The sequence below is a fragment of the Leptodactylus fuscus genome, chromosome 2 (assembly GCF_031893055.1).
Source record: "Leptodactylus fuscus isolate aLepFus1 chromosome 2, aLepFus1.hap2, whole genome shotgun sequence".
NCBI classification, from domain to species: Eukaryota; Metazoa; Chordata; class Amphibia; order Anura; family Leptodactylidae; genus Leptodactylus; species Leptodactylus fuscus.
Window position 1 is genome coordinate 43,154,072 of NC_134266.1, and position 22,495 is coordinate 43,176,566.

At 38.7% G+C, this 22,495-nt stretch overlaps 1 protein-coding gene across 2 annotated transcripts in view; it reads left to right on the forward strand.

The window, feature by feature from the left end:
• NLGN4X (neuroligin 4 X-linked) overlaps nt 1–22,495 on the forward strand; it is a 268,537-nt gene that overhangs the window by 230,596 nt on the left and 15,446 nt on the right. For both annotated transcript variants that reach the window (XM_075263663.1, XM_075263664.1), the window contains one exon: nt 15,582–16,371. In XM_075263663.1, coding sequence (XP_075119764.1) covers nt 15,582–16,371 — 790 coding nt within the window. The remainder of the gene's footprint in view (nt 1–15,581; nt 16,372–22,495) is intronic.

The following is a 22,495-nucleotide window of genomic DNA, read 5'->3' on the forward strand; positions in this document are numbered from 1 at the left end:
GCTTTAAGATATACCAATATCATCCTACAATTTATTTGAAGACAATTTGAAGATAGTAAGATTTCAAAGATCTTTTAAAGGAGTTTTCTTGCAGAAACTACGACCCATAATATTTATAATGCATCCTTTTGTGGATAACTACCATGATATTTTTTATGTAAATCTAATAGTTTAGTCCCTGGTGTCACCCTGTATAAGTATTGTATTTCTATTGTATGTGGATGGGAAATCAGTGTAAAGTCACATGAATGCACTCATCCTCAGGAGACTACTGATGATTCTTATTTAGAATACAGAGCAATGACTCCAGGGAGTCCTATAGAAATACCATAGGAAAGTTGTATAGACAATTTACTGTAAATGTAATTTGAATATTACTAGCTACTGTATGATGCTTACAAATTTTCATGATTCCTTTGTAATTTTGGTTCATGAAGATTTGGTACTTGGTTGGGAGGGGGGTTGTGCTGGGCACAGGTCACATAAATTCTACATTTGCACCAGTGGTGTAACTGGAATGGCTGAGTCCCAAGGCAACTGTTTGACATGGGGGCCACCCCCTACCCCGACCATTCCTGCACACACTAATATGAGCCACAGTATACTGCACACAGTATTATGCCCCTTAGTGAACCATTTATAAACAATTATGATACTCTGGGGTCTTTTTAGTATAAGGGGAGGATACAAACATAAAAAAACAATGTTACTTACCTCTCCCTGGCTCCGGCGCACTTCCCGCTGATTTCAGCCTAGTTCAAATATGGACCAGACGTCACATGAGCCAGGTGTGTGTCGTGATGCATAATGACACCGACCTAGCCCACATGACATCTGGAAAGCCACCACACAGGCCCACAGACTCCCGGAGTGCATGAGAGGTAAGTATCAGTATTTTTTGTTCCTTCACCTCCTCTGGCCCTCCGATCATTATACTCGGGGGTCTGAAAAGATAGCAGTATTTGTGGGTGTCGCGGGCCCGTGGCCTCGCTTATCGATCCCCACTCCTGCTCACAGCCACCTTCACTTCCTATGGGGTTACCCCAGCAGGTAACGGCCTGTGGCAGTGGCTATTGCTACTACCCAGTAGTTACACCAATGGTTTGCACAGAGAAGAGAAAGTTAGGAATCCAAGTTTCCCATTCTTTACCAATAGGTCAAATGGCCTTATTACTTTGTGAGACACTCCTCTCATATATAACAAAGCAGTGAAGCCTTCAGACCTGTAGATGAAGAATGCTGAAAGCCTCTGACAATGCTGACTAGTCTGTAAGGAAAGTTAATATTTTACAGCATGTTCATTAACTGTTTATCCAGTGAGAGCAGAGAGGATGGGTGAAATATAGGATTGGTGAAGGTGTCATAAATCTAATATCATGGAGCCTTACTGTCCCTTACTTAGGTGAATGGATAATGACGGGCAAAGCTATAAACAGGAGTTTGGACAATATACTCAATAAATCTTTATGGAGGAGAATACAGAGGTTTACAGTTGTACAATATAATGTATAATACATTGCAGTATTCTTATAGGGCATTTGCCCTATAAAGATCATTGGGCATTTGCCCAGTAAAGACCATATAGTTGTGTCTGGACCAGCACATGTTCAGTATACTCCAAGTGTCTGCTGCAGAAGAGCAAACTATGAACATTCATGAAGCAGAAGCTGTATAGAAAAGCAAGGCACAGGTCAGGACGATGATTTATGCGACCATAGGTAGGGAATAGTTTTATGATCGGGATCATGGATTTCCAATTCAATATACAGAGAGATCCACCAAAGTGGGATTAAAGATTTATTGAAAATTATACATATTTAAATACTATAAATTACAAATATTATTCTATACATATTTGTAAGTAATTGAGTATATTATACTCATGGGAAAACCATATTATAGCATGCACTGAGCCTATATACTCCCTTGTATTTTGATTCCATGTATAAGTTATGCATAGAGTTAAGAGAAATATCTGTGTCATGTGCATCTCAACCCTGTGGAAAGACCTTGTACAAAGTTAAAATAAAGCTAAAGTTGAAGTGGAAGAAACATCGAGGATAACAAAATTAACTTTTACCAATTTGCATATTCATAGCACTTGCTGTAAAGTGATTAAAATTTTCACTATTGTGAGTGCTCAGTTTTTGGTCTAAAAAACACATATTTTAAGATTTTTTTTAAACTATTCATAGCGACTTGAAACCTGTAAGAATTATCAAAAATATCTTTGCAATAAAAATTGAAACAAAGGTACCGTATATACTTGAGTATAAGCCGATCCGAATATAAGCCGAGACACCTAATTTTATCACAAAAAACTGGGAAAACTTATTGGCTCGAGTATAAGCCGAGGGGGAAATCCACCATTGCAGATAAAAAGTCTGGTCATGTGCATTACAGCTTAGTAACTCCATGTGCCTCATAGTAATAGCAGTTAACCCCATCATGTCCCTCACATTAACCCCCTGTGTGCCTCACATAAGAGTTACTGATATGTGGGACCTATGGAGGTAATAATTAGGTATCTTAGTAACCCTTATATGGGGCACACAGGGGTTAATATGAGGGACATGATGGGGTTAACTGTTATTAATGTGAGGCACATGGAGTTACTGAAAAAAAATTAATAACCCCAAATGCCTGACAATAATAGGCAGAGTAACTAAAGGAAGGTACCTGTGTGTGTCACGTTACTGTAGCTTCCTCTCCTCCATACAACAGACATCTTCCATAAGACACAATGAATCCTGGCCACTCATCTGCAGTGTAGATGCTAAATCCTAGTGTGCTGAAGGACCTCTGATGACGTATTGACCATGTGATCGGACTCTGGTGTGGGCGGAGCTACTAGGATTTAGACTCCACCTTTTCTGCAGATGTTACATACCAGTGACTACAGGACCTTTGATGACATCACAGTCTCGTGACCTCATGACAAGCCAATCAAAGAGCAGTAGCACTAAAGGACCTCCCCCTTCCAGGTCCTTCCAGTTTTCTGTGCTCCATGGACCCTGACTTGTGTATAAGCTGAGGAGAGCTTTAGCAGCATGAAAAATGTGCTGAAAAAGTCGGCTTATACTCGAGTATATACGGTATTTTTATAGTAGATTTTTTTTAAGCCGTCTAAGAAGTACTTTTATTCAAGAAACTAAATATGGTCCTGGCTCACAGACCTCCTCTAGTTCTCAGTAGAGATTAGTGAATTGCTTTGAATAGAATTTTGTCTAAATTTCCAAAATCCAAAAAATACAAAATTTCTCAAATTAATTTTGGCCAGACCATTTTACAATCAGAACAAGACAGAGAAAAGGAAAATTTTGGGAGGAAACAAAATACTAGATCAATGCCTCAGACAGAGTCTGTATGAGATAGTAAAACAGTTTAAAACAGAATATAGTCATATATATAGGGTGGATAGTTGTTTATAGACAGATATATATTTTAAATTTATAATTAATTGAGAGAAATGGAGATTTTAGAGAGAGATAGGAGACAGACCAGTCATAAAGTCTCCTCTGCCTTTGACACAGTTGACCACTCCCTCTTGTTAGAAACACTCATTTCTTGGTATCTCAGACCTGGCCCTTTCTTGGATCTCCTCATACCTCACCAACCACACATTCAGTGTCCCCCACTTGAATACTACCTCCTCACAACACCCTATCTCTGTAGGTGTCCCCCATGGCTCTGTCCTAGGACCCCTCCTGTTCTCCATCTACACGCTCAGCCTGGGCCAACTCATAGAATCTCATGGTTTTCAATACCATTGCTATGCCGATGACACTCAAATATACCTCTCTGGACCACACATTACCTCTCTGTTAGCCAGAGTTCCAGATTGTTTAATTGCCATAGCCTCCTTTCTCTCTTCCCGCTTTCTCAAACTCAAAATGGAGAAAACAGAGTTCATCATCTTTGCCCCACCCCGTACGGTCCCTTTACTTGACTCATCTATCAAAGTTAATGGAACCATACTTACCCCTGTCCCACAGGTCTGATGCCTTGGGATAACCCTGGACTCTGAATTATCCTTCAAGTCGCACGTTCAAGCCCTCAACACATCCTGCTGCCTCCAACTCAAGAACATTAATCAAATCCGCTCCTTCCTCACCCCAGAAACTGCAAAGATGCTAATCCATGCCCTCATAATCTCCAGCTTAGATTACTGCAACACCTTTCTTCATGGACTCCCAGCAAGCACTCTTGTGCCCCTCCAGTCCACCTTTAACTGTGCATTTAATTAATCTCGCCCCTTGTTCTTCATCAGCTACTCCCCTCTGCCAATCCCTTCACTGGTTACTCGTTGCCCAGCAAATTGAATTCAAGCTACTAACATTAACATATAAAGCCATCCACATTCTGTCCCCTCCACATATCTCCGACCTAATCTTCTGCTACCTGCCCACACGTAACCTCCTATCCTCCAAAGACCTCTTACTCCACTTTGCTCTTATCTGCTCCTCACACAACCATCTCCAAGATTTCTCCAGTGCATCCACCATACTCTAGAACTCCTTACCAAGACACATAAGACTGACCCCCCACAATCACAGGCTTCAAGAAGGCTCTGAAGACTCACCTATTCAGGAAAACCTACAGCCTCCAGTAACACTACTGTTACCATACCACCATCTGAACAGTTTCTCCCCTCACCTTCTGTCTCTATCCCAATTCCCTCATAGATTGTAAACCTTTGCGGGCAGGGACCTCTATCCCACTGTGCCAGTCGGTCATTTTAGTATTGTATTTGTTTGTATATTTTGTGTACTGTATTTAAACCCCCAAATGTAAAACACCATGGAATTAATATAATAATGAACAACACCATGGAATTAATGGTGCTATATAAATAAAATAATAATAATAATAATAATAATAATAATAATAATAATAATAATAATAATAATAATAATAATAATAATAATAAATAATAACAGTTTGTTCCTGTTGACGCTCAGGAAGCCATTACTGTGTGCCATGCTGCAATGCTCTCGATATAATACAATTCTCTTTCTTTAAGCCTGTGTCCATGTGACAGTTTTGTGACACATATCATGCCAAACGTTTTGTGCAATTAAGACCAGAGGCACAAAAAAATTGGCCTATTTTTCTATGTCAAGCTTACATTTATACAATGCCATTATATTTCAGTTCATTCTCTGTCCAACTGACAGTCTTGTGATCCCCGTCATGTCACTAATTCTATATATATAATACCAGTGGCATAAAAATTGGCCTATTTTTCTGTATCAAACTCTTATTTATACAGATCCTTCAGTGTGTGTACAAGTGACAAAATTGGTTTTCAAAAACTTTTAATCTATATCCTAATGCAGGGCTGGACTATTACACTCTAGTCAACAGTCTGTGTACAAATGACAAAATTGAAAGAAAGAAAAAAACTGAATATAAATCTTGGTGATGGACTGGGCTATTATACTCCAGTCATCGGTCTGTGCCCAAATTGCGTTCCAATAATTTTGATTTAAATCGTCCCGTTGTGTTAATCTGTGTTGTTATATTTCACTCATCATTCTGTTTGCAAGTGACAAAATTTTATTTCAAAACATTTCAATTGAAATCCGGATATTGGTGGCCATTATACTTTAGTCTATGTCCAAGAGAACTATTTTTCAATAAATCAAAATTTGGCCAACATATGGTTATAAGAGGGGCAGATTTGCTTCTCCTCTGTTCAATTCATGGGCAAATCATGGCGAAGTCTCATAATTTGTCAGGGAGTGCTAAACCTAAAGCATGTGGGTGTTGAGCGAGGTGGCAGAAATATTGCAACTACAAACTTTATTGGTGGTGGCTTTGAGCAGGCATCTCCAATGTGAGAAATGTAGTTACATTGCTAGCCAAAAAAATCATTGCACTGTGCAAGCTCTAAAGGCAACATTTAACTGGTCAGCCATTTGAGCAATACTTTCTCTCTCCTTCTCCCTGTCGTCATTCTAACAGTCAGGCTACATCCACCAGTAGAACATTGTCCGTATTGTTATCACCATCAATATCATCATCTACTGCTTACTCATTGTTAAGGCCTTAAAGAGGTTGACAATGGCTGAATGCAGTACAGGTAGATTTTAGTATGTCATTCACAGCTTTTCAGAGCAATGAGGGAACTTTGGTTTGGACCAAATATTTCCAACTGAATTGGACTTGAAAGAATTTTATAAAATCTACTTTACTTCTCACAGATGTCTATATCAGTAATTTTTTTTGGATGTGCCCTTACAGGATATTAATCCTTTTTTAATTTTATACAGGGTGTCCAGAAAATACGTACACAAAATGAAAGGGTGGACTTTAGCCAGTATATGAAGTGTTTTTATTAATGAACATGTGACCGGAAATGCACCATGGTTTCCTATTCCTCGCTGCACCATGTGAAAGGAGAAAGGAAGAAGAGAAAGCGATTTAATGGGAAATCAGTTTAATAACTGTTACTTGTTTACAAGCATTGATCGAAGTGCTGGCGCCTGCCTCAATGCAAGCAGTGCAACGACAGGAGATGGATTGACGCACCCGTTCACAGACTCCTGGCATGGCCCTCACCGCGACAAACGCAGCCTGGATGTGGTTAATGAGCTTCTCGCGGGTTGGCACAGGCGTTGGACACACAACGGACTTGACATGTCCCCACAAGAAAAAAATCTTCTTAATTTCTCCTTTCACATGGTGCAGCAAGGGATAGGAAACTGACATCTTGGTCTACCTGCAGCGTCCATTCGGTGCATTTCTGGTCACATGTTCATTAAAAAAAAAAAGCTTCATATACTGGCTAAAGCCCACCATTTCATTTTGAGTACTTACTTTCCGGACACCCTGTATACGCTATATGGAAAAAAGAACACCTGCATATTAGACCTACAGAAATTTTTATGACATCTCATTTTAAATCCATAGACATTAATATGGAGATGCCCCCGTGCCCCCAAGCTAAAACAGATTCCATTCTTCTAGAAAGGCTTTCTGCAAGATTTTTGTTTGTAACGGTGGAATTTGCGACCATTCATCCAGAAGAGCACTTGTGAGGTTAGACAATGATTTTGGATGGAAGGGTCTTGCAATTTTTCCGTTGTAGATCATCCCAAAGGCATTCAATGGGGTTGAAGTCAGGGCTTTGGCAAGCCAGCAAAGTTCTTCGATACCAAATTCATCCAGCTCTGTCTCTATTGCTTTGTTCACTGGGGCACATTCATGCTGGTACATAAAAGAGCTTTCCCCTAACTGGGGTCCCAGGTCCCTGAGGTCCCAGGTGTTAGATCTAATATTGATGGCCTACTGTATCTTATGTATAAGCCATCAGTGTTAGAAACCAGATAACCCCTTTAAATATTCCAATTTTTCTTGTGTCCATTGATTAGAAAACTTGGAAAACTTGTGATACACATGAAGAATCTGGACATACCCATCCAACACAGGCTAGTGAGGACACATTTATAATTAGGCAGAAAACTTGTTTTATAAAGGTATCTTAAAAAGGTTTTTCCTTTCTTGCGTGTTCTTATTGAACACATTAATCATATTGCCGTATTACATATGTTTCTACTTGCCCATTATTTAAAGGGGCTCTATCAGAAAAATCATGCTGATAGAGCCCCACATATGCGTGAATAGCCTTTAAAAAGGCTATTCAGGCACCGTAAAAGTTATATTAAACTACCCCCCCACCCCGTTTTAAAATAATACCCTAAAAAAGAATGTTATCTACTTACCGAACGTGCACGCTGGGCGGGCATTCAGGGTGTGTCTTCATCTTCACCCACGCCTCTTCTTCCTCCGATGTCCTCGGGTCCCGTCTTCCTCTGGCGCTCGCGAACAGACGTTGATTAAAAAAAAAATAGCCTGGGCGCATGCGCAGTAACCGTAATAGAAGCCACATGCTACTGCGCATGCGCCCAGGCTATTTTTTTTTTATATCAGTGTCCGCTCACGAGCGTCGGGGGAGGACGGGACCAGAGGACGTCGGAAGAAGAAGAGGCGTGGACGAAGATGAAGACACACCCTGAATGCCCGCCCAGGGTGCACGATCCGTAAGTAGAGCACATTCTTTTTTAGGTTATTATTTTAAAACGGGGGGTAGTTTAATATAACATTTACGGTGCCTGAATAGCCTTTTTAAAGGCTAGTCACGCATATGTGGGGCTCTATCAGCATGATTTTGCTGATAGAGCCCCTTTAATGCCCTCGTATATATAAATCCTTTCATTAAATCTGTACAAATGTCACCACTAATGAAATACAAAAACTAATTTATTCATTTTTTTTAAATGTATTCACTATATTTAATATTTTAAAATGTATTTTTAGAGAGAACATTGGGCTCACAGCTGTTCCTATACGCATATATATTCTTCCCAAATTGTCTTTTTTTTCACAAATCTTAAAAAATATCATGTTTAAAGGGGTTCTGTACTCAGTAAACATGTACTTAAAAATGTGAATAATATTGCGCAAACCATAGAGAGAATCTAAAATATAAACATATTCTGGTTTGTTACATTTAACTACTTAATTCCATGTGTTACTTTATAGTTTTCATGTTTTCAATATGAATCTGCAATGCAGAAAATAAAGTAAACAAAAAATTTTAAAAAAGAAGAAAAAAAATCAATATTAGACTAGTATTAGATCTAAAAAAAAAAATCCATATACACATGAAATGAACCTGTTAATAAAGATTCACTTTTAAAATTTGTAAGAATATTCATGCAATATTGTATATTTATTGCTAAGAACAGACTACTAGGCAGATGTTTCTCAAAACATTGGGTGGTTGGATGTCCTATAAGGGTATGGTCACTCTGCGTTTTTTCGCAGTGTATTTTGACTCTCAAAATCCTCTGCCAAAAACAGCTCCCATTGACTTCAATGGGAACCGCTTGCTTGTTTTTTCTGCTACTACCTAGATGACCTATCTTTCCGCGGTGTCCGTAGTGCGAGACTGCCTCCCAATTAGGCCCATTCATTCGGGCCTAATTCAGAGCGGAATACCGCACGGTATTTTCAATTGTGTAATCCATTTTCTGCCATGTGAACATACCCTAACAGTACATAGAGATTTGTACATAATTTCTATTCCTTCAAATTCCTACTAACAACTATGCTACATTTTTTTAAACACCTTACATTTATTTTGCTCTCAATAGACCTAGACATTGTCTTAAAGACTTACTTTCTGTTACCCCTATATGTTTATATGAACCTAATGTGCAGTACTTAGAAGCTTCATTGACTTTTTTGTGTTTTATGTATTAACATGATGACCATGCCACATCTTTAGTAATTATTTTTATGTTTTATCTAATTTTTGATGCCCTGTTCACTTATTTGGCCACTATGGTTTGTTATTACTACATTGAATGTGAAAGGGGAATTCTCATTTTAGACATTTATGGCATTTCTACAGGATATGTTATAAAAGTTTATAGATATAGATTCCAATGGCATATATTGATAGGATACGGAATCTACATAAATATTGGAAGCACATTCCAAAGAAGCCATGTAGTCTTGGAAGTCTTGGAGATGGGAGTGGTAACTTCTGATTATATATGTACCAATGATGTTATTCCAGATCACTGGCAAAATGGAAAGCACAAGTAGAGCGGCAGACAGAGATGAAGGAAGACATGCACGGAGGTGCAGCATTATGGAGAGCTTTGTGCATGAGACTAATATGGTTAAATTGTATTCTACAGTAGACAGACAATAAACAGAGAGTTTAAGGAGGGGGTGACCAATGAGTTGGGAGTTACAATAGTCAATAGTTAGGGTATGTTCACACAGAGTTTTTTGTAGGCGAATTTTCACGCAGAATCCGCCTCAAAATCCACCTGCAAAAACATCTCCCATTCATTTCAATGGGAGTCTCTCGCATTTTTTCCCACTAGCGATTTTTTTTTCAGTTAGCGGGAAAAAAAAGCAGCATGCCTTATCTTTTTCCTTTAGATTTTTTCTATGTACAGGTAAAAAGTGATTGGATACAGGAGGTAAAAATGTAACCACAATTAGGCATGTTGCCGCAGAGTTATAGATAGACTGCAGGTTGAGATGGAAATATCAGGATTAGGTCAGATTGTAGATAGTAGAAACACCATCAGTTCAGTCCTTGAAAGAGTAATCTTTAGCATACATTCATTTTCTGAAGTAGTGCAAGGGTGCTGTTCCAAAAAGTAGAATACAGTTGGGTGCCATCAGCATAAAGAGGATACTCAAAGCCAAATCTGCTGATCGTTGACCAATTGGGACTCTGTAGAGGGAGAATCAGAGAGGAATTAGTACTGATCCCTGAGGAACCCTCAATGTATGAGGGAAAGAGAATAGAGACAGTAGGTGAGGATAGAAGCTGTTCAGATGGTGGTGTGGTGGCAGTTGTGATATTGGCGGTTGTAGGCCTTCCTGAGTAGGTGAGTATTCAAAATCTTTTTGATGATTGACATTGTGGGGGACAGTCACATGTGTCGTGGTAGTGAGTTCCAGAGTATGGGAGATGCACTGGAGAAGTTTTGGAGACAGTTGTTTAAAGAGCTGATAAGAGCAGAATGGAGTAGGACATCTTGAGAGGATCAGAGGTTACGTCTGGGCGGGTAGCAGGAGATTAGGTCAGAGGTATATGCAGGATAGCTAGTGAAAGGATTGGCAGTGGGGAGCTGCTGCTGAAGAACAGGGGAGAAGTGGATTAAGTGAGTGGTAGAGTTTAAGGTGGACTGGAGGGGGATGAGAGCATTTGGCGATGGAGAAGGGTGTTATAGTAGTTTAAATTTGAGAGTATGGACTAGCATTTTTTTTAGCTTCTGGGGTGAGCAAGGATTGGATTTAATGGATGTTCTTGAGATGGAAGCGACAGGAGGTGTTGAGGGTTCAGATTTGTGGCTTAACGGATAGGCAAGGGTGAAAGGTTAATGCTAACAATTTACTAAAATAAAAAACTTAATGAATCCCATTTAAATATATGGGTCTTTAGTTATTTTGCTCTATTTAAAGGTGTTTGACCTGAGTCCATGAGAAATAGAAGCAATAACACAATGAAGATTTATAAAATTTACAAAAATTTACAAAAGATTTACAAAATTTCACCATTCCTCTGCTTTTCTAGCTATAGGATGTACATTATATTATAGAAGCATTACTTTTCAACTCCAAAAATACCCCAAAGATGTCATGATTCTTCAGTTTGGACTTTTACTTCGAGACTCGCTTTCAAAACTTCTGGAAACCCAGCAAAATAAAAATAAAAAAACCTAGCAAAAACCTCTCTCTGTGCATCTCTACCGTTTCAACTATGGTTGGTATCTAGTATGTGGGTCAAAGATTCAATCCTGACACGGTATGGAAAGCATTGCTGACTGCTGGAAGATAGGAGAGTCTTCAGAATGCAGAATAAGACAGCGTTGTTATCCAAGGGACAACATATGATTAAGTGGGATAAAGCCGCCATTGGAGTTGACCCTTCTCCTATCTCTGCATCACATGGCTACTGTAGCACATGGCTACTTCTTGCTATGTCGCTGATGCTGAAACAGGACAGAATGTTCTGTTTCAGAAATTATAGATATTTAGTTTTCAAATGTTCTGCTGAAGTTCAGTTTAGTACATAGACATTTCAACTGTATTGTCAGTTGTAAAACTTGAAATTCAGCTCTGAAGTATATCATGCAGTGTAACTTATGGAGTCAGCTGGCTGTGTCTGATAAGAATAACTCACCCAGCACAGTAGTAGCAGGTGCTGTGTGATTGATTTTCAATCTGCTTGATTCTCAGTGTGCATGCATGGCAGCTTGGGATTATACAAAGGATTTTCTAGAGTAGCAGTGTGACAAAATGACAGCATTACAACACATCTACATGCATACACTGTTGTTGGGGCAATTTACAAACAAAATCATTGCATAAAAATGTAAATTTGTACATTTTGCTGTGCTTATCCCTTTGCCAGCGTATTGTCATTTGTGTCCTGTCATGGGACGACTTCTGATGAGGCCTGCATTTGTCTTAAGAATAAAATATATCAGGCAGAATGATGCATTACATTGTCAGTAGAATTGTACTTGCTTTATCACATCTTAGATAAAGTTCACACGCAGCATTTGATTTGAAATTTAGCATTTTATAGATCTGGAAAAAATATTTGCCCCTCACCGAGGCATGGTGGAATTGATTCAACATTTACATTTTGTAATGAATCAGTAATTAACCTATATAGTATAACCTAATGAAGATACTCCATTCTATCTAGTCTTTCAAGACCCTGCCTAGGTGCATTAACCCTTTACAGTCAGTAGCTTGTGGGGTCTGTACAATCCCGTTCATTATAGAGCAGTAGCAATTCATAGTTCTTCTATGCTAATTACAATATCCCTTTGTTATCCCATGCCACTAGGGACATAACTACCAGGGTAGCTGCGGTAGCGGATGCCACAGGGCCCGGGACATCAGCGGGCCCGGCGGCAGCCGCTACTGCTGCAATTTCTTTATTTTTTTTTAATAGGCCATTACCAGTAGATAAAATGCCCTATTTACTTACTAATCCTGGCTCCTGCTCATGGACGCTGGCACTTCCCCTTCTACGGAGGCATGTGTGAACAGGAGCTAGGTTTGGTGAGTGAGGCTGCAGGCCCACGAACCCCTCAAGCACTATCATTATACTCAAGGGGTCTTTTTTTACCTCTCTTGGCTCCGAAGGCTTATTCCAGACATCACGTGGGCCAGGCTTGCATCCTTATGTGTCGCGATGCAAGCCCCAGCTCAAATGATGTCTGTTCCATCAATGAAGATGGAAACCATCAGTGAGGAGTGCTCTGGTGCCCTGGAGAGGTGAATAGCAGTGTTTTTTTATGTTTGCATCCTCCCCTGGTTCTCCAATTATTCTATAATAATTGTTCATGGGTGGTCTACAATAGGGCATAATACTGTGTGCAGGGGCCGATAAGGCATAATACTGTGTGCAGGGGCCACTATGGGGCATAATACTGTGTGTAGGGGCCACTATGGGGCATAATACTGTGTACAGTGTCCGCTATGTGGCATAATACTATGTGCAAGGGCTACTATGGGCATAATACTGTGTGCAGGGGCCACTATGCAGGAATGTGGGGTGAGTTCAGTCAGTCCGTCGGTCAGGGCCTTTGAGGGGGAACTTGGTCGGTGGGAGGCCCATGTCAAACGTTTCCCACGGAGCCCCACCATTCCTAGTGTGCCATACATGAGTGAGGCAAACATTTCTCTTTATTAAACATCTCTGTTCACAATAAATCATTCCATCACAAAGTTATTGGCCCAAATAGTACAGAATGTAGCAAAGTATATCTGACACTAAGAATGATAGTATACTACAGTATGATGTCATAAAAGGATTTAACAAAAGCCATTCAAAAGCCTTAAAAGGTTGTGATATTGCGCTGAAGTTGTTTCATGACAATTTTAAATCTTTAACCAAATTGGAGATGCATTTGTTTGAGTATGGATATCTATCTACCTATCTACATAACCATACTGTATATAAAATGTCTCTATTTATGGCATTTTCAGAGTATAATAGGGTGACATCCAAGGGAGGTAAGTAAAACTAACACCTATACTCACCTCTCCTGGGGGTAGAGCTATTTCCCAGTATTTTCTTCAGGCCTCTTCTGGCTTCTGGATGACATCACATTTTCTTCAGGCCTCTTCTGGTTAAAGAGTAAAATGACATCCCTGAAACTAACCAGAAGGACAAATCTCATAAATATTCAAAACAAATAACAAATTTCATGAGGATCGCCTAAAGCAATTTGAGGCATCCAGTCACTGGGAGCATTACTTTGTGTGGGGCAACTGTGGAGCATTATACAGTGGGAGGCACTGGGGAGCATATTATACTGTGGGGGGACTCTTGGAAGCAATTCATACAGTAAGGAGTCACTATGAGGAATATATGGAGCATATTATTGTGGGGCAGAATACTGGGAAGCAGATTATACTGTGTGGGGTCACTGTGGAGCATATTATAATATGTGTGGCCACTGGGGAACATTATACTGTGAGAGGGCTCTTAGGAGAATTTTCTACTGTGTTGGGTCACTGTGGGGGCTCTGGGGAGCATTATGCTATATGGGGCCATTATGGAGTATTATACTTTTGGTTCTCTGGAGAATGTTTTATATTCTGTAGGGCCACTGTGGAGCATTTTATACTGTGTGAGGTCACTATAGTTGGCTGGGGAACATTATACTGTGTGAAGAGCAATGGAGGACATTATTATATTGATATATAATAGGAGGAAGGGAGCCCACAAATTTAGTCTGATGGCATCCCTGTGTACTAAGACAGCTCCCTGATTAAAATCTTATGCATATGTGAAGTTCACCATGGACATGTCGTTTCTCATACAGTATTCTGCATGATCCAGCCATAGAGCTATTAGGGCATGCACAGTACTATATGGGATGATGCCAGGAATGTTTAGTGCTGGTTTCTGGGTAGTTAGCACACATGCAATATTTCAGTAAAGAAGCTGTAAATGAGGCTATTACCATGAAGATATTGGGTGGGCTCCAGAACAAGTTTCTCTGGTGGGCCTTACACATTTAAAGACCGATACTATACATAAGACCTTAACATTTAGATTCAAACATGTCAGATCTGTTGCAATTTTGTACAGTGGATTATGCACCACAAACCTATGGCAATTTACAGTATAATGCAAGTCAGTTGCACATCCACATGTACCAAAAAAATCAAGACATCCTTATACTGTTGCCAAAATACCACAAACTTTCACAGCAGAAAACCAAGGCAAAATCCATTATAATATGTAATATAGAAATGGACAAAGATTTTGTGGCAGATGCAGTATCATCTGTTCTCTCTGATCTGATCAAAGGGTATATGTATGGAATCAGGAAAAAAAACTTTTTTTTTTTCTTTATAGGCATGGACATAATTAGTGCTGTTTCTAAAAAAAACAAAAAAACTTGTACTGATTTGACCTGCTATGTAAATTCAACGTGAATATAAATACTTTATAACAGTGAGTTATATTGTCATTTTCTACCAACTTACTTTAATTTGCCGATAGCTAAACATTCTAAATAATAAATTCGAAGTAATAAAACTCAAGTATAATTGACAGCTTTCACTGCTGACATTAATGTAACTTAAGCAGAGGAAGGTATAGGAAAGTATAGTACAGTCACCTTATTGAGCTTTATAGAAGTTTTGTTTTTGTAGGAGTTAAGTAGATTTGGGAATATTCTTTCAAATGTAGATTTTCCCTGTTTTTTTCTCTTTCTGTCGGAGTAAATGCACCGCGACTAGCAATTAAATTGGTAAAATGCTTATCTAACAATTCTAAAAATATCTGCTAAAGCAAGTCATGATGGTTTTAAAACAATTTACAGTTCAGACTTTGCTATCTTTTAAATACCAGTAAATTGTTTTAGATAAGAAATCTTGTGTTTTATGTATTGTTCTGACAACTCTGATTTAATAAGTACAGATACAGTGCACATATTATAGACTTCATAAAAGCTGCATTGTTTTGCAATTTTTAAGTTTTTCATTTGCATTTACAAATTTTGCACCTGCAGGTTTGTTCCAAAAAGCAATCATACAAAGTGGAACAGCTCTCTCCAGCTGGGCAGTGAACTACCAGCCTGCCAAGTATACTAGGTTATTGGCAGATAAAGTGGGTTGTGACATGCTGGATACTATTGACTTGGTTGATTGTCTTCGGGAGAAGGAGTACAAAGAACTCATTCAACAGTCCATCACACCAGCTACATACCACATTGCCTTTGGACCAGTCATTGATGGTGATGTCATTCCAGATGACCCTCAGATACTCATGGAACAAGGGGAGTTTCTTAACTATGATATTATGCTTGGAGTTAATCAAGGGGAAGGCTTAAAATTTGTGGATGGCATAGTAGATAATGAAGATGGTGTCTCTTTAAGCGACTTTGACTTTTCAGTCTCCAATTTTGTAGACAATTTGTACGGATACCCAGAAGGAAAAGATACGCTTCGAGAAACCATAAAGTTCATGTATACAGATTGGGCTGATAAAGAAAACCCAGAAACTCGAAGAAAGACATTGGTTGCACTTTTTACCGATCACCAATGGGTGGCACCTGCCGTTGCAACTGCTGATTTACATGCTCGATATGGTTCTCCAACTTATTTCTATGCATTTTACCACCATTGCCAAAGTGAAATGAAACCATCTTGGGCTGACTCTGCTCATGGTGATGAAGTTCCCTATGTATTTGGCATCCCTATGATTGGTCCCACAGAACTTTTCAACTGCAACTTCTCAAAGAACGACGTTATGCTCAGTGCAGTGGTTATGACATACTGGACTAACTTCGCCAAAACTGGGTATGTTTAACTATATTTTAGAATTTTATATCAATTTGCATGTCACTCGTATCATTTTTTCAATGTTAAAAGAAGTCAAGGATGATATTTTAACACAACACAATTCACAAAGGGGAGTCAGCATGGTTATAATTTGTGTCAAATTTATCAAATGTTGCACAATGTTTCATAAATTTGGTGTTTCTTTAAATCTAAGACTTCTGTTCTGAGATATTGCACTAAATTTTAATACACCAGCCCTCTATTGGAGTAGGATTTCATCAAAATTTTCTAAATTTTTTATTTGATAAACTTGGTGTACATCAGGAGTTGATAAAGTTGCCCCAAAATATTGTAAAAAATACTAAAAAGTGAAAAATATCCAGTGCACAGTGCAGTGACATAGCAAATGCCTTACATATCTATTTAGAAAGAGAGATACATAGGTATCTGATAGATGAAAGATAGATAGATAGATAGATAGATAGATAGATAGATAGATAGATAGATAGATAGGATAGTTTAAGATATTCTAAGGGTGATTTCCAAATGTATCGGTGACAGTTTACAGTAAAATTTTCTTTCCACTTGTTCTGATTTCTCGGGAATTCTTGCCCAGGAGGTAACCATTGTTAGCTGGTTACTTACTGCTTTAACAGTGTGTATGGGCAGGAAAGAACGGGGAAATGTACCTATATTGTAATTTTATGTAAAAAGATTATATACCAGTCAGAACTCTCAAAGAGAACTCTTAATCATTAGAGATGAGTGAACACTGTTCGGATCAGCCGATCCGAACAGCACGCTCCCATAGAAATGAATGGAAGCACCTGTGACGCTGACTTTGCCGGCGGGCGGCCGGCGTCACAGGTGCTTCCATTCATTTCTATGGGAGAGTGCTGTTCGGATCGGCTGATCCGAACAGTTTTCGCTCATCTCTATTAATCATCTGTTTAACTTCATAAAGCCATACCGTCACAGATGTCCTCTTGGCTGGCCATGTTCAGACATGGCTGACACAAGTTAAGCTACTTTTCTAAAAGCAACATTATCCCTTTAAAAGTCATAGTAACTAGTCTATTTGTATCCAAGTTTGTCCATTCCGTGTGGGTGCGGGAGGTTTGAATGTCAGCTTTTGTTAGCATGTTGTGATATTGTACTAAATTGGTTTAATGAGAAATTGCACGGGAGATTAATAAGGTCTGTGTTAGAATAGCAGATGCCGTTCTGAGCCAATAGTGAGAATCAGTACTAGACACACTGATCAAAATGGTAAATACAGGCTGTGTTTCCAACACCTCCTGGGCCGCACCAATACCAACCCCACAATGGTGTTCATCAGAGCCCCAGATGGTGGGAATGGACTTGGTGGCACTGCTAGGCAGAGAGGTACGGGTTGGGAAATGCCAGAGACACAGCGCACCACAAATCACGGTAAAACATACACTGAGATCTCTTAACGGCATATCTTCAGGGTACGGTGCAGGTCCAAGGAACCACAAGGCAGTGTCGGGCAGTGATCAGCAGAAGGCAGCAGCAAGTAAGATGTAGTTGTTCAGTCTGAGTCATCAACAAGAGGGCAGTGCAGTACAGAGGGTAATCCAAAGGGAAGGTCAGGCAGGCTGGGTCGGTTACAGGAGAGGAAGAGCAGTACCAAAATGGGTTCAGGAAGCAGAGGTCTAAAGGCAAGCTGGGGTCATAAACAAGAGCAGGCACAGTACACAAATCAGGAGAAAAAAGGCAGAGTCAGAGATCAAGGCAACGGGTCAGAGCACAGGCATCAGATACAGGAGAAACGCTAACTATCAAGAACACAGGAGGAAACACTGAATAGCCACTGGCGGTCTGGAGCAAGAGGCCATCCTTAAATAGGCACCAGCCCACAGCTAGGCCTAAAAAAACAGATAAATATAAATGGGAAGTGTTGGGGAAGGAACAAATACAGCCCACTTACTTGCACTGCTTCAAATGATCAAACAAGGTGGTTGTGTGACCAGGTGTTCCAGGACGGAGGTTGCACGAGAAAATAACCCATCGGCTGTGGGGAATGTCCATAGAAAAAAGTGAAAAAATTCCAGCTCCACTCCTTATGTCCCTTTTTAGTAAAACATAGCGTTTATTCGTACATTTGTTTAAAAAAAATCCAGTATATGTTACAAGCATAATTGCTCTCAAATCAATTTCATGTTCCAAAAGTAAGGCCAGCTGACGCGTTTCAAGGACAGGCACGTCCCCTTAGTCGTAGCTACGACTAAGGGGACGTGCCTGTCCTTGAAACGCGTCAGCTGGCCTTACTTTTGGAACATGAAATTGATTTGAGAGCAATTATGCTTGTAACATATACTGGATTTTTTTAAACAAATGTACGAATAAACGCTATGTTTTACTAAAAAGGGACATAAGGAGTGGAGCTGGAATTTTTTCACTTTTTTCTAAAAAAACAGATATCCTCTGTAGTTTCCTGTTCGGTTCAGGAGGAGACCAGCAACCCCCACACATCGCTGCGGAGACTCCTGCCTGCTTCATAAGCCCTGGAAGCAGGGGACTCGGAAGTGCAGAGAGGAGAGAGCCGGCAACCTCGGCACAGCGTTGTGGAGGCTCCAGCCCTACTTCTAACAGTCTGGTCACACTTGGTCTGGTACATGACAAATCAGAAGCAACCACTAGGGGTACCTTATGTATTTTTGGACGCTATAGTAAATATATATCCAATGAACAGAGGAGAGTTGTAGTTCTGTCTGGTGATCAAATTATGTAACATAGCTTTGATGGCAGATGAGCTGAAGGATTTCTTCTTGTTTGTAACTTTCACTCAGCCATAGCCTGAGCCAAATGATTTTCATAAGCAGCCACCAGTACTAGGTTATTATTACATCAGGACTTACATGGCCAGTGCACCCCAAGAGCACCCCTGTTTTGTGGCTACAGCAGTCATTCCACAGGGTTTAATTATTTATGTTTTATATGGACATAAGGCTCATTATTTCATAGGATTTTTTTCTTTTTTTCTTAATTTTTTTTTTTTTTTACAAAAACAACTTTTTTCAGAAATTCTCTCAAATCAAGGTAAATGCCATTTTTAACACTAAGAAAATCACTAGGGTCTATTTTAACTGTGTGTGTTCCTACACCATCAGTGTAGAGTTATATTTACACTCAACTTATCTCCCATTTGGTTAAAGACTCCAATTTGTCTTGAATTCAACCCAATATCCCAACATGCTCACAAATGCTGCACCATCTCCAGTTGAGTGGTGAAAAATAGACAAAAATAGAATATCAGATTGTGATCATTTGTCCAAAAATAATATTCTGCTGAGAAAAGGTTGACAGCTATCAGCCTGATGAAGGCCAAAGGAACACTTACTTAGCCTCCGTATGGTATATGGGGCCTATGAATAGACATATAGGAAGCTTTCCTGAAGCTTATGCCAAATGAACACTGCAAATAGTATAAAATCAGCCCAAAATATGACATATTCTAATGTAATAAAAGTAGATAAAACATACTGCAGTTAATTTTGGATTCGACGAGTGTTACATACATAGAAATAAGAGTCAGAATTATTCCGATTCTACCGACTCAACGAAGAATTCACTTATGTATAGAAATGCCAAAAATTATATTTTTTTTTATATAAGATAGGCAAGTCAAAGTGATTAGCATTTTTGAGAATCAACCAAAAATTTGGATTTACATATTACACATTTGTATTTATTATTATGTATAATAATAATAACCATAGTAATATGCTGCATAATAGGAGAAGGAAACACTAGATGGCAGTATAGCACATTATATTTCCTTTGAGTTGCAATGTGGGTTGCACATCTCTATCTTATTGAAAACTAAGATTGCTTAACATAATTTATCTTCTTTTCTATTATTAGGCTAAATTACAGTATCTTTATTGGAAAGTTTTATTTTCTATATTTTCAGTTAATTTGTTAGTTAAAATATTTTGCTAATTAACAATTTTATAGATTAATGTATAATGACTATGTTGTACTCTGCTTCATTTGTGACAACTTACTTTAGTTGTGATTCTCTAATAATATTAGTGATGTCTTCAATGTTTACATAGAAAGAATATGAATTTCTGAAGGTGATCCTCTTATGTGCAAGCTAATGTATAAGGATAGAGAGTAAAACATGTAGATGTGCAAGTTAAACAGTATACGTCATAGGAGCACTAAAAAATTCTATCAGATATCTCACCCTTTATTATTCTACCATCATCGCTATAGGAATACTCTCTCTGAAATAATAGAATTAATACAATGAGTTTCAGAAAGGGGAAACTTAGAAAATATAAGACAAAAGATCTGAAAACAAACAATGGAATCTCCAACGAGACTAATTACGTTACAACGTCTACGGCTTTTTTTTGCAGACAAAGCTCTATTGACTATACTGGTGACTATGGATCTCTATACTGTACATCTTATTGATTCTCTTTGATAATGCAATGCAGTTGAGTTCTGCCCCTTGTTTTATATATTGTTTTATATATTCCATATCCTTCAAGATAATGTTGTTAAGGTGTTTGGCTTTTATCACATTTAAAATTTTTAAAGAATAATTCAGCTATTTTTTTTTCTAAAATAGCAGCACGCCAAACGCATAAACACACACACACATAATATATATATATTCCTGGAACAGTTTCTCACCCTAAAATATCTAATTTTCTTAACTAATTATAACATTCAGATTATTAATAAATTAGTACTGACTAATCTGTAAAGAACCCTTTTCTTTATTGATGTTGACATTACCTTTCATCCACTTATAAGTAATGTTTCTTGGCCCTTTGTTCACTTCTTAGACAAAATAAACCATCTCGTTGAACTAGACATATATATTTAAATATATAAATCATATCACCCCAAAAGCTTATTCTTTCAAAGCTGTTTTTCTTGCCTTTTATTATAAGGATGTGTCATCCATTAGGAATCCTATTGACTGGACATGTCCATATAAATGCATGACAAGTTTGCTCACTATCCTATTGGTGTCCATGTTGATTGGTGTCTATGGCCTATTGGTGTCTATGTGATGACCCAGTATGGGAAGGTGAACTGCAGCCTTTCTATGTATGATATGATATTGGGTTGGATTGGTTTCAAGAAAACCAACTTGGATATCAAATTGGATATCAGTAAGGTATGGTCACATCCACAAGTGAGAACTTCCTTCTCATTTAATAATCTAGTTGCCCGCCCTTGAGCCCTCTCTAACTCATCTATATTAATTTTATCATGTGATGCCTAAAACCGAATTTATATTTGGGATCTGATAAATAGATTATTACAATGGGAACTCAGACATTTATCTACATTTATAAGCACCTTACAATTTTATTTTGCAGTTGCTTAACATTGAATACGGCTCCTTAGCATTGAATACTGCTTCTTAGCGCTTCTTTTGTTCAGTTTTCTGCCTTGATATTCTACTTAGCATATATGCAATATATTTTTACTGTGAACTAGTTGCATTACTTTTCATTTAGTGCGCAATGATGCGACTCAGAGTTTAGCCCTGTTGCCTTGTAGTGCTATAGTCTTGGCTTTGAATCCAACCAGGGACAACAGCTGTATGGAATTGCGAGAGTTTCCGCAGATACCCCAATGATCCAGTTACTCTACATTGGAGAAACATGCACACATGGGGAAAAATAGTGTGGTACAGTAGCCTTAAGTGATGCTCTGTCTTATATCTATGAGCACTAGGGTCATTTGTTTATTTAGGTTTCTGAGGGATTATTTTAGGGGAATTTCATATTTATATGAGGATAGCACTGTAGCAGAGTATCTTCATTTGCCCACATGCCTAGTTCTGTTGAACGAGCTACATAGTAGTTTGCACTCATCCTTTCTCAAAATTGTGATAGTCATATTTCATCTCTAGATAAGACTGCCCGTCAATTATTTAGGGCAACCTGTTTAGAGTTGATTCTGATCCCCTTTCATTATCTAGGAGGAAGGTTGGCTTTATATTGAGCCTAGCTGAATTAATGAGCACGGAGATCTTAGCTGAGGGTGGATTATAGCATTTTTTCCACCTCTCAGTCGAATAAGATATAAGGTTTGCTAGCCCTGAATAACTGTCCAAGTTTGCCAGACAGCTTTGGTATTTCAAGCA